General features: G+C 40.8%; 1 protein-coding gene across 6 annotated transcripts in view; it reads right to left on the bottom strand.

Moving 5' to 3' along the window:
* Positions 1-10,213: 10,213 nt before the first annotated feature.
* The window catches only part of INTS9 (integrator complex subunit 9), an 81,686-nt gene continuing 78,031 nt past the window's right edge, over positions 10,214-13,868 (bottom strand). For 4 of the 6 annotated variants that reach the window (XM_039875866.1, XM_039875867.1, XM_039875868.1 and 1 more), the window contains 2 exons: positions 13,647-13,784; positions 12,005-12,351 (listed from right to left, as the gene is read on the bottom strand). In XM_039875866.1, the coding sequence (XP_039731800.1) occupies positions 12,175-12,351; positions 13,647-13,784 (315 nt within the window). In that variant the 3' untranslated portion in view covers positions 12,005-12,174. Of the gene's footprint in view, positions 10,224-11,617; positions 12,352-13,646; positions 13,785-13,868 lie in introns of those variants that run through there. The other 2 variants (XR_005655634.1, XM_039875864.1) reach the window with 2 other exon arrangements.

Genomic DNA, 13,868 nt, shown 5'->3' with positions numbered 1-13,868 from the left:
GGACTGACACCTTTGGGAGTAGCTGGATTTGATGGTTTTTGAGGATTTATTCAGTCATGCTGTCCCAGTACTTGTCCCTGCTCTCCATTCTCTTCCCTGTTTGGAAGAGAAGAACGAGGAAGGAAGGGGACCTAAAGACAGCACTCCCAAATGGCTCTTTTTGTCCGGCCCTCCTTTTAAAATACATGTTGTGCTTGGGCTTCAGGCTTTCCTGAAGATTGTCTCTTGTGTAAAACTGGCAGGCTGCGCTTCCAGGTGTGGTCTGGAGCAGTTTGCAGGTTGGCCTGCTCTGTAGTGTAGAACAGGCGAGCGTCCTTTGCAGCTCCCACCCGGCTGGCCGGGAAGTCTGAACAGCAAGGCACCACCTGCCTTGGGATATCTACCTTGGTGAAATTCACCTTCCCTCCACCTTTATCTAGACCTGAGTCCTATGTTACCTGTAGTGTTTGGATCCCTATTGTCTGGTTGGTTCCAGGACCCCCTGAGGTTCAGAAAGTGCCAGAACAATAGGAGGATATTTGTTACGTTCAGCTCAAATCCACTTGAAATTTAACAGGCATTTTCATCCCACATTACCACTTTCTACTCTGGGTTTGAATTTCTGTTCCCTGGGCTGAAATGAAAATAAGCTAATCTTTTTTTTTTTTTTTTTGGTGGTGGTGGCAGTAGGGGGATGGAAGAGCGTGTTAGTGGTGTTGGGCAGGGATTTAGCCCGATTTCTGCCATTTTTCTGGACCCCACTTCCTTCCAGCAGAGTTGAGTATAGGTGGTTTCCTGCAGCCAAACAATGCTCAGGTCTGTCCTGGTCATGCACATGCCTTAAACTGGTTGTCTTCCCCAGACTTCGACGTCCTGTGCTTCTATTTCTTAGGGGCATATTCTCTTGTGACCTGCCTGTACCAAATTGGTTCTTTTCAAGTATCATTTTGAAGCCAGGTTCTGTCCTATAGATACCACCCACCTGTAGGGCCAGCTTGCCCTAAGGGGACCTCTCCACCGGCAAACAGGACCAGAGCTGCTCCCAGGACTTGCGTCCTCCAGAGGTTCCCACTGCCTCTTCTCTCCTAGGTAGGCAGCTGCCTAGGAAACTGAGTTATGCTCCTCAGCAGCCCTGCAAAGGGTCCAGACTCCCTGCATCCTAACTTTCTAACACCCTTTCCTTGACTTCTGACATTATTCTTTTTAGCAGTAGCCTTCTTCCCTCTGGGAAGCCAAAGAGTATGGTGTTTTGAGCTATGTATGTGGCTGCTATTTTTATCTCGTTTATTTTAATGTTAGAAACTCATAAACTGACCTTCGGTGGGGCCTGGTGAGAAGGGAGCAGTCCGCATTAAGACCTCCTTTAGTGGAGCCAGACTGTTGGGCCCCTGAACGCTTGTTGTTAGATCCAGTGGCCAAGTGGTCTGAGCTTACGGAGAACATCGAAGTGCACTTCAGGGTTATGATGGTAGAGAGTCCAACAAAGAGCACTGTTTGGACCCGAACAGACACTGATGTGAAGAACCTCAGACAACAGGCTCTGGTGGACACCGGCTGTGTTCTTAAAGTACACTCAGCAGCAAGAAGCAGGGCAATTGGATCTTTCAGTTTGCTTGGTTAGGTGCTCCTGGAGGATGGCTGCTGCATTTTGCAAGGTGGATTAGGGAGAGGCCCAGCTCCATGCTCAGAATGCCTTTGATGCTGATCCGCCACTTTGGGAAACCCAAATGTTGCCTACATCACCTGTGACTCACCGGAACATGAAAAGATCCACATGGGTTTCTTCAGCTGTCTGCAGGTAATACCCGGTTGCCAATCTTGGCTCCCAGGGCCCAGGACACCCTTGATCTCCAGCCAGCCAGTTTGCCCTTCACCGTGAGGGGCATCCCCCTAAGCGAGCACCTCCTGAGGTGCTTAGCAGGCTGTCCTGAGCATGCGCACCAATGGCTGTGGTTCTCCGTGCGGACTACATCTCAAGCCAGGGTCTGCGCACCAATGTGGCGGGTCCTGTCTGGCAGATACGAGCAGCTCCTTCCGTAGCTGCCTGCCTGTGTGCTCAGGGAGCTCCTGGTTTGAAATGATGCTATTCTGAAGGGGGAAGCTCTTTGATATCCATCCTACGTCCATCACCCCACCACTCCTCTTCCAATCATGAGCACAATGGTCTTACATTGGGTTTTTGTAAAAAAAATAAAATAAATGGAGACTAACTCAAGGAGCTTGGAGGTCTTTTGTGATTTTTCTCTGCAGGCACAGAAAAGTGACCTCACAGAAGGTGCCTTTCTGATTCCAGGGACCCACCAATGCATGGCCAGCTGGGACCGCCCCCCGCCCCCGGCACCCCTCTGTGAGAAGGGCTATGTGATTGGTCCTGGAGCAGCCCGCGTACCTGAACCTAGGTGATACTGTAAACATGCACTGACATGGGCAGCCTTGCCTGTGCCCATTTGTGGGATTAGTCATTTGATTACATAGGAACTTTGGTGTCATTTAACTGGTTTGTGTAGGATGGCAAGTGGCATATATGTCACCTTTATTATTTCATGGTAATTTAAAAACGTGTGTGTGTGTGGTGAGGGGAGCTCCTGTGTGCATGTGCTCCCAGTCTAGAGGAGAGGGCTTGCTTAGAATGGATGAGTTGGGCTAGAGGTGGTTCTGTTGACGTATAGGGAGTCACTAAAAGAATCTGCATCTGATGCTTCTTAACTGTCAGAACCCAATTCTTCTGGTGTCTGTGTTCCTAGACTTCTGCTCGGTTGTGGGATCAGAGCCATCTTCGAGAGGGCACCAAGTCATGGGCATTGGAGGAGATGGATAGAGATAGGAAAGAGCATGGAAGCCAGAGAAAAGCTGAGTTGGGGGGTGCTCCTCGCCTGGGCTCTGCAGTTGGGAGGGAGTTTGGTTTGCATTGATGATCCCTGGAATGTGTGGGACCTAAAAGTCAGTGTACTCCTCAAGTAGGGTTGACCATTGATCAGGTTTGTGGCAGGTGAGGGGGGTGGATAATGTCATATAGAGTGAGACTGCCGACTTGGGTCTGGAGTTTTGGCTGCGAAGTTCCTATTCGTCTAACCATCCACCTCCTTGTTACAATCTGTCTTGGGACCAGAGAGACTTGAGGAAGTTGCATGAGGCTGGAGAAATGGCGGTTTTAGTGTACACAAAGATAGCATGTATACTTAGGTTCTTGTCAGTTCCTTCTTAAAGTGGTCACTGTTAATGGTTGATATTATCGTCACTGAAATTGAAAGCTCTAAAATATTTACAAAAATGTTTAAAAGGATAATGTTGAAATTAAGGGTATGGCTCGAGAGTAGATCACATTAAACTGGTGGGGAGCAAGTTAAACTAAACTTTCATCTCATCTATAAAATGGCAAAAATCATGCCCACATTGTAAAGAAATGTTGAAAGTTTACAAATGTGAAGAGTCCACTCTTTGGCACACAACAGAAATGAACATACTGTAAACTTCTTAGCGGCTCTTTCTGCACTCCATTTTTTTAATGAGAACTCATTGTTCAAGACTCAGCTGGAGCATTGCCTGTAGAGCGGCTTCTCTTCCAAGAAGTCACTGCTCACCTCTCCCCATCTCCCGTTAGAGCAGCCTGATCTTTTACCTCTATGCTCTGTAATGGTTTATAGCTCAGCTTCCTACATCAAACTGTAAGCTTCGAGACTAGAGCACATAACAGTAAGTGCTGAATAGTTTTTTGATAAATGAATGATTTGACAAAACAACTAGAGGGTCACAGAAATAGTTGGCAACAAGCTGAATAGTAATCAGTACTATAATGCTTCTGGAATTCAGTATAGCTAATGTATTAACAAGATAGTTAAGGGAAGCTTGGCACTGGATGGCTGAGAAGTCTTATATTCACTACTTTTATTATTTAAATCTTCACTGACAAGAGGATAAGAGCATGCCAAGACTTAGACACAGAGTAGATTCCAGAAGAGATTATTAAGGTGGGAAGCCTTGCCGTAGGCCAGGTTTGGTTTGGTATTTAGTTTCACTTGCTTCTTGACCTGTTTTAATTATGCCACTTGTTTTACCTTTCTCTATTTGTCTTTGTATTTGTAAGAGTATAAATCCTGGTCACACTGAAGGGTTGTCATGTTAGAGCTTAAACTGTTTAGATTCTGTTTATTTACTATTGCTCCCAATATTCCATTATAGGATAAACCTATACCTAGAAGCTGGTTTACTGTACATGCTGTGTAGCCATCTACATATCCATCTCTCTAGTTATCCTTTCATCCATCCTACTTTTGGTATATTTCTAAGTAAATTACTGACGTCAATGCATTTCCTTCTAAATACATAAGCACACACATCATTAACTGGAGGTCACTATTAGTTTCTATATGTTTTACATAAAATTTACATATTAAATTTACACACTGAAATGCACAAATCTTTAAGTACACTCTTCAGTTTTGACAACTGCATACAGCTATGTAACCTAAACCTCTGTTAAGACATAGAACATGACTAGCAAACCCAGAAGGTTCCCTCGTCTTCCTTCCTAGTCAGTCTCCACCTCCATCCCAGAGATGACCAATGTTCTGATTTTTCAAAAAAATTTTGAACTAGTTTTCCCTGTTCTAGAATTTCATATAAATGGTGTCACACAAATTTTACTTTTTTGTGTAAGGTTTCTAGAAACTTGGCATAAAATTTTCGAGATCCAGTGAATGTTAGTTATATGTATTAGTAATTTCTTTCTTGTATTGCTGAGTAGTATTCCCAAATGTAGTGTAACAGCATCTGTCCATTCTGTTGATAGGCACTGGGCTGTTTCTAGCTTGGAACTATTCTGAATAAAATTGCTGTGAAGATTCATGTGCAAGTCTTTTTGTTGATTTATGTTTTTTTTTTGGTAATGCCTAGGAGTGGAATTGCTGTGTGATAACGTAGGTGTATGTATGTTTAGTTTCATAGGAAACTGCCAGGCCTTTTCCCGTGTGTGCCATTTTGTGCTCCCCTGAATAAGAAATTCTTGTGTCCACAGCCTCGCCCATCTGTGGTGTTGCCAGTCTTTCTGATTTCAGCCATTCTGGTGGGTAATGGTATCTTGTAGTTTCAATTTGCATTTCCCTGATGTCTAAGACATTAAGAACTTTTCATGTGCTTACACCCTTCATATATATTTCCTTTGTGAACTATCTGGATAGATCGGCCCATTAAAAAAAAACAAAACTTAGTCTTTTTTAAAATACATTTTTAGTAGACTTTTATTTTTCTAGCAGTTTTAGAATTACAAAAAATTGAGCGGAAAGTAGAGCTCCTCCTCCATTTTTCCTACTGTTAGTATCTTGAATTAATGTGGTACATTTGTTACAATTGATAAGCCAATATTGACATATTAACTAAAGTCATAGCTTACATTAGGGTTCATTCTTTGTACAGTATTCTGTGGGCTTTGACAAAAGCATAGTGACATGTAACCACCTATTCATCCTTCCCTCTCTCCAAACCCCTGGCCTTTTTGCTGTTTCCATAGTTTTGCCTTTTCCAGAATGTCATATAGTTGGAATTGTGTTGTGTGTAGCCTTTGCAGATTGGCTTTTCACTTAGCACCATGCATTTAAGTTTCCTCCATCTTTTTGTGGTTTGATAGCTCATTTCCTTTTTATTGCTGGATATTATTCCATTCATGTAGATCATGGATGTACTATTTGTTTTCATTGTTGAGTTACAGGAATTCTAGACAATGGACTACTATCTTTACCCCGGATAGTAACTAGCCCATGGTCAGATACAGGTTTTGTAAGTATTCTTCTTTATGGAATCTTCTGAATTTTGAATTTGGATGAGGTCAAATTTATAACTTTTTTCTTTTTACTGCTTTCTTTGACTCAGGAAACCTGTGCCTACCCCAAGTCATGAAGATGTTATATTCTGTTTTCCACTAAAAGCTTTATGGAATTAGCTTCTATCCTTAGGTCTAGGATCCATCTCAAATTAAAATTTGTGTATGTTGAGTGATAGTGGTCAAGCTTCTAATTCTTTTTTCCTATATGAGTATCTAGTCATTTGTTAGAGACTTTCTTTTATCCACTGAATTGCTTTGGGACCTTTGTTGAAGACAGAGTGACTGTGTAAGTATGGTTGTTTCTGAGCTTTTTCTGTTATGCTGACTTGGTCAATCCTTGTTGTCAGTACCATACTGTGTGGATTAATGCAGCTTTCTAGTTTTGGAATAAAGTAGTATAAATCTTCCAACTTGTTCATCTTTCTCAAGATTGCTTTGGTAATATAGTCACTTTGTATTTCTATACATAAATTTCAGAATTAGCTTGTCACTTTTAATTTTTATTCTCATAAAATATACACAACTTAAAAATGGCTACAATACAATTCAATTGCAGTAAGTACATTCACAATGTGTAACCATCAGCACTAGCAATTGCCAGAACTTTTTCATCTTCCCAAACAAAAAGTCTGCACTTGTTAAACAAAAACTCCCCATATATCCCTCCCTTCAGCCCTTGACAACCTCTGTGTTGTCTCTACGGTTTGTCTGTTCTGGACAATCATATAAATGGAAGCATACAATGTTGAGTTTTTTTGCGTCCAGCTTATTTTACTATGTTTTTAAGAGTATTCTATATTCTATGCATTAGAATTTCATTCCTTTTTATGGCTGGATAATATTTCACCATATATATACATATATGTATGTATATGTAACATACTTTATCCATTCATCTATCGATGGATACTTGGGTTACTTCTGCTTTTTGGCCATTATTAATAATGCGGTTTTGGACGGACACGGGTGGACAAATATCTGAGTCCTTGCTTTCAATTCTTTTGGGTATATACTTATGAATAGAATTGCTGGATCATATGGTAACTCAATATTTGAAGAACTGCCAAAATGTTTTCATTAGCAGCTGCACCATTGTATATTCTACCAGCAATGCACGAGGGTTCTAATTTCTCTATATCTTGCCAACACTTAATTAAAATTTTTTATTATAGCTATTCTAGTAGGTATGAAGTGGCACCTCATTATGGGTTTGATTTGCATTTCCCTTATTAATAACTAATTATATTCAGTACCTTTTTATGTGTTTATTGGCCATTTGTATTTATTCGTTGAGAATATTGAATAGAGAAATGTCTGTTGTGGTCTTTGCCTAGTTTTTAAATTGAGCTGTTTTTTTGTTGTTATCCACAGGGATTTTGATGGTATTGTATTGAATCTGTAGATCAATGGGTAGAAGTGAAATATTAATATTGAATCTCTAATCCATGAACATGGTGTATCTTTGATTTCTGCCAGCAAGGTTTTAAGACTTTCAGGGTAGAGATCTTACACATCTTTTGAAAGTTTATTCCTGAGTATGTGTTTTCACACTATTATGAGTGATCTGCAATCTCGGTAACTAATTTTATTAACTCTAGTAAATGCTTTGTAAAAATATCTTAGGATTTTCTATATAAACAATCTTTTGCTCATGGTCCTGGAAATTTGCTCCTTTGTAGTTATGAGAAGTTTGGGAGAAACTTGCATTTGGTCTATTATGTTGGTGTGCTAAAGTCATCAGAGACAGCACAATTCCCAGAATATAATAGGTGCTTATAAATGCTCAGTGATGATTGGAAAGGCTTACTGATGATTGAAAAGACTTTGTGAAATCAAAGTTCATTATTTTCAAAGTATTGTGAACACTGTAGTTACTAAATTAAAATTTATAATCTAAAAAATGTTAGCAAACTTTTAGTTGATAATGTGTTTAGTAACCCAAAATTTACTATATATTATGTGAATCAAAGTTCCTTATTTGTGGTTGATTTCACAGTTGTATGTCGGGAAGACTTATAAATGAGTTAGGGATTATTACTGTGGTTTATTGGAGAAGGGTAAAGAATAAATCCTGCTAACATAAGAATTATGTTTTTTCAGAGGCCTCAGCAACATAATAGAAACATTTTATATGCTTAATGACGAGATGTGGGCAAGACACCTTTTAAAAACCTATGGTCCTGTGACTCAAAAATGTTTAATACATGTAAAATGTCCCTCCCCCCCACACTTTAATGAGATATTGACATATAACATGTACATTTAAGGTTTGATACACATAGATATTGAGAAGTAAGAGTTAGTAACTCTATCCCCTCACAAAATTACCAATTTTGTAGTGATAACTTTTAAGATATACTCTCAACAATTTTCAAGTCCATACTACAGTTTTGTTATAGTTACAATACTGTATATTACATCCCCAGAACTCACTCATCTTATAGCTAGAAGTTTGTACCTTTTGATCAACATCTCCCCTTTTGCCCAACTTCCGAGCCCTGGAAACCGCCATTCTGCTATTTCTTTGAGCTCAGCTTTTTTGGATTCTAAATGTGAATGAAAACATATAGTATGTCTTTCTCTGTTTGACTTTTTTCACTTAGTATAATGCCCTCAAGGTCCAACCATGTTGTTGCAAAGTGCAGGATTTCCTTCTTTCTCATGGCTGACTAATATTCCATGCATATAGAGACCACAGTATCTTTATCCATTCATCTGTTGACAGACACTTAGGTTGTTTCCATATCTTGGCTATTGTGAATAATGCTGCAGAGAACAATGGGAACACAGATATCTCCTTGAGATCCTGTTTTCATTTCCTTTGAATATATACCTAGAAGTGGAATTGCTGGATCGTACGGTAGTTTTAATTTTTTTGAGGCACCTCCATACTGTTTTCCATAGCAGCTGCATCAATATGCATCAATAACGTTTGAGAGTTCTCTTTTCTCCAAATCCTCGCCAAGATTTATCTCTTGTCATTTTGATAACAGCCATTTTAACAGGTAAGAGGTGGTATCTCATTGTAGTTTTGATTTGCATTTCCCTGATGATTAGTGATATTGAACACCTTCTCATATACCTATTGGCCATTTGGATGTCTTCTTTGAAAAAAATGTCTATTGAAGACCTTTGCCCCTTTTAGAATCAGATTTTCTTTTTTTTCTATTGAGTTATAGGAGTTCTTTATATTAAGCCCTTATCAGATAGATGGTTTGCAAATATTGCCTCTCATTTGGTAGGGTGCCTTTTCATTTGGTTAACAGTATCCTTAGCTGTGCAGAAACTATTTGATGTAGTCTCCCTTGTTGATTTTTGCTTTTGTTGCTTGAGCTTTTGGTGTCAAATGTCAAAGGAGCTTTCCCCCATGTAATGTTCTAGTAGTTTTGCAGTTTTGTGTCTTACATCTAAGTATTTAATCCTTTTTGAGTAAATTTTTGAGTGGTGTTAAGACAGGGGTCCAATTTATTTTTTTTGCATGTGGCTATCCAGTTTCCCACTGTCGTTTATTGAAGACTCTCCTTTCCCCATGGAGGCTTCTTGACTCCCTTGTCTAATACTAGTTGACTGTATATGTGTGGGTTTATTTCCAGGCTCTTGATTCTGTTTCCATTGGTCTCTGTGTCAGTACCATACTATTTTGATTGCTGTAGCTTTATGATAAAGCTTGAAATCAGGAAGTGTGATACCTCTAGCTTTGTTCTCTTTCAGGATTGCTCTGGCTAGTCAGTCTCTTGTGGTTGCATTTAAGTTTTAGGATTGTTCATTCTATTTCTGTGAAAAATGCCAGTAGAATTCTGATAAGGATTGCATTAAATCTATAGATGGTAAAATATTTTTATGATGTGATTAAAACCTATAATGGTCTACTAAGAAGCAGTGGAGACTGTGGTTCTTAATCTTTAGAGAAGAAACTCATGATCAGCTCTAGCCTCCAGCAAGATTAGACATTTTTGGCTCAGTTCTACACTGCTTATCTTCAGGATTTAATTGTGACTTCCTTTAGAATTATTGCTGGTTATTTCTGCCTGATTTGAACCTTGTATAAGAGTAATGTTATTTACCCACCATTCCACTGCAATGAATTTGAGACCATCAGGTGTTTCCTACCTTTCCACAGTGTGGCATGAAACAATTCAACTTTCCTTAAGGCTACAGGGGAAAAACTGGACTCAGGGCCAGAGAAAAGAAGTGCCCCCCTTTCCTACTCACCAGTTTGCTTGGCTCATATGACTATATTATCATAGAGCTTTGGAAGTTTCTTCACTTTTATTTCTGTTGATACTTCACTATAGTTTGGAAAAGCCAACTCCTGCCTTTATAGGACAACTGAGAGGTTCGAAAACTTCAAGTTCTTTAGGGATTAAGGAGAGTAGCTGTTACCTTTACTTGAAAAGAAATGGACTGATAGGCATGTCTCCCCTTCCTGGCCAGCTCCTGATCCCCAGTACTCACATACGACATATGGTAAGGCAGAAGTCACTTATTGGCTATGTGTTTTTGGGAGTTACTTAGCCTCTGTGCCTCAGTTTCCTCATCCAATACCTTGACTGTAGCCCTGTGGAGTGAGAACCCTGAGCCACACCAGATTCCTGACCCACAGAAACGGTGAGATATTATTGGTTGCTTTAAGCCACTAAGTTTTGGGGTAATCTGTTACATGACAATAGATATACCACTTAGAAAGATTTAAAGCAGTAATCAAGTTCCTCCTTACTGATCAAGCCCTTAAATAGAAATTAAACTTGGACAAATCCAAGTCATTCCTGGATGTATCATTAGAACATTTAAGTAAAATAATCATTTTGATTTCAGCTCTATTTTATAGTTTTTGAATTTTCAAGATTTAAAACAACTTTGCCTACACGTGATGCTTATTTATACTTTTCATCCCCTAAAAACTAAACTAAATTTGCAAAACTAAATCTCTTGTAATGTTTATCTTCTCTCATGGTTGCAGGCTCCTAGTTTACTCTGTAGACACATCTTAGGCCCCTTGATTTGAATGACCTGTAACTTCAAAAACAGAGACCCATTTAAGCATTCTGATGCCCCAGCCTGGCACAGTTGGAAATAGCATAAATGAAAGTGGCTTTTTCCTCCTTTAATGAAGAACTCATTCTCACTGAAATTTCCATTCCAGAGAGAGAAGTGACAGTCAACTCTTCGTAAAACCTGAGCAAGTAGTTCTACAGTATTTTATATAATTCTTGGGTCACTAGATCCCTTTGTGATGCTTAGCTGCTAGCCAACTTGGAGGACTGACATGGGCTGAATTTCAACCAGCCTAAAAAAATTAAGAAAAGCAGGTTGAGCTGGGCCTGCGACCATAGTTGACCAGTGCTAAGACTTGCACTTCACTCCCCTGCATACTAATATTTGCAAAATTGGCGTGTGACTTACAAACGATGCTATGTTACATTAGATGTTATCTCATAAATATCTGTTTAAAATTGTTTAAAAACAATTCGGAAGCAGCATTATTTCAAATGCAATAGCTTACTATTATTACTAGTGGGTCTGTGGGCATCTGTGTTTAGTGCTCAGCTTACTGCAGAGAATCCTGATGATCTGTGGGAAAGGCAGTAACAGGCAAAGATCAGCTAGTGGAGTACAAGGGTCTTGTTCTGGATCTTTCCCCAGAAGGCTAAGGATGGGATTTTCATTATAGACACAGCTTAAAGTTAAGCACCTTTTATACAACTTAAGAAAAATCTGAGTTTTACAAAAAAAAAAAAAAAAAACAGGTTACGACTCACCAAACTAAAATTTGCTGTAGGGTTTAAATCAGTATAAACTGTCGATTCAATAGAGCATAGGTACTTCTATAAAAAATAAGTTTATTAACAAAACGAGCTTACAATATAAAATACAGATAAATGGGTTCATTTTACTAACTTTGGGGGCTTGTCTGTCTTCCTAGGTGCAGCACTATAGACAAGTAAAACAAAATCAAAGACTAGTTCTGCCCAAGGCTTGTGAAACCATGAAAAACAACACCAGCCACTTAAGACAACAAGTTAGTCACTCTCATCTCTGCCCTCTTAGAATACTGCTTCTGTCACTTTTATGCTACTTCTCAGCTCGCGGCCTTACCATCCTGGCTCCTCAGGAGAGCCAGACTTGGGAAGAAAGAAGAAAATGAGTATAAAGCTTAAAGCAAAAGTTCTTGCTTGAAACAGTGCTAGAAATTCAGACCAGGAGATTCTGGCCATAACTCCTGATAATGTCCCTCAAGAGCCTTTTTTGCCTTAAGCCAGAGAATACCACAAAGACATGGCTAACCTTTTCTGCCCTTCCTCAGCTGGCTTGTGCTGGGCAGCCAGTGTGAAGGACTGTTGGGTTTCAGGGAAGTAGAGAAGGCTTAGATGTTCCATTTAGAACTTCTGTAGGAATTTGAGGACAAGATCTCGCAGTCGTACCCTGAGCGTCTCATCATTGTCACAAATGATATGGGTTGAATCTTCCTCAATCTGGATGAGTGTCTCGGCTTCCTGGAGCAGGACGATATGGCCCTTGGCTGTGTCTTCCACTTTAATGTCACTGAAGCCATGCTGCTCGAAAAAGAAGAGAGAAAGGGGTTGATGGGCACACTGAAAGGCAGAAGGATATTTCAGCAACTGAAAATTCTAAAAATGACACTTCCCAGACTTAGCTAAACTGAACATTCCAGAAACTGGCATTTCTGACACTCAGTATGATTCTTCAGCCTAGGCCCTACTACAGCAGTAGAATTCAACCACAGTTCCACGTACAGTCGACCCCTGAACAACACAGGGGTTAGGGGGACCGACCCTCCATACAGTCCAAAATCCACACATAACTGTTGACTCCCCCAGAATTTACAGTTGTCCCCTTGGTATCTGCGGGGATTGGTTCCAGGAGCCCCTGCGGATACCAAAATCTGTGGATGCTCAAATTCCTTATATAAAAGTCAGCTTTCTGCATTTGCAAATCGAAGATATGGTTTTCAATCTGAGGTTGGGTAATCTGGATGCAAAACCTGGGGATATGGAGGGCTAACTATATTTTCATTGAAAAAAATCTGCGTATAAGTGTACCCGCACAGTTCAAACCTGTGGTGTTCAAAGGTCAACTGTACTTTAAAAGAAGCCCCCAAACATGCAAAACTCATACAAAACATAACAGCATTTCTATAACCTGCTTAAGCTTTTGTGATTGAGAAGCACATCCAAGTGCCTGGGTTCAGGAGTTTGGGATGCTGGGCTGTCCATTCCAGCCTCCGTGCCAGGCCCCTGGGCCCCGGGAAACCCCATCCTCCAAGATGACAGCCTACGTCTCTTTCCCTCCCCCAATCAGAATTGCTGGGCCCTGCTTCCCCAAATCCCAGGGACCCAGCAACACTGATGCCCTCTGCCCACAATCCTGACACTCAGCCCCAGAACTCTCATCTCCTGTGACATGGCCATGCCGACTCTGACAGCAGAGGTCTCCTTGTAGAAAAGTGAGGCTCTAGCTGGGGCACATGCACCTTTATCCTGGCCTTTTCCAGCTTGCTCATGTCACATTTAGGTTTTTGAAAAAAGGCCTGTCCTCAGTCTGGTTCCCATAAAAAATGGAGTCTGGTGAAGTAGTCATCCAGCTAGCTGCTGCGTGATGGGGAGGCGGCCAGCAGAGAAGCGGTGGGGTAGGGGGGTGGGGGCCTCCCAGGAAGGAGGGCACACTCTTCTCTCACCTTTCTAACTCTCTTCTGGCATGACCTTGGACCAAGCCAATGCCGCAGGGACAGTAGCTCGAACAGTGGAGACTAAAAAGCACAAACATATTCCTTGTAACAGGAAACAACTGTTCCTGTGCCATTCTGACAGTGCAGACTTCACGCACTCACCTTCTCCAGGGTCTGCACGAACTGTTCTACAGGGATGGAGCCGCTCAGCAAAGGCTTCAAAACCTTGCAGTCTGGAATGTCTTCATTTGCCCGCTTTCTCTTCTTACCACCTGTGGGCTGTGCAGGCCTGGGCGGGGGCTAGTGCAGAAGGAAACAGGGATCTTATTCAGAACCAGCCCCCTCCCCGCCACCCCACAGCAGCAGAGGTCAAGGCAGGCCACA

This window comes from Pteropus medius, unplaced genomic scaffold (genome assembly GCF_902729225.1).
Source record: "Pteropus medius unplaced genomic scaffold, Ma_sr-lr_union100, whole genome shotgun sequence".
Lineage (NCBI taxonomy): Eukaryota > Metazoa > Chordata > Mammalia > Chiroptera > Pteropodidae > Pteropus > Pteropus medius.
This window is presented reverse-complemented; position numbering and strand designations above follow the sequence as displayed.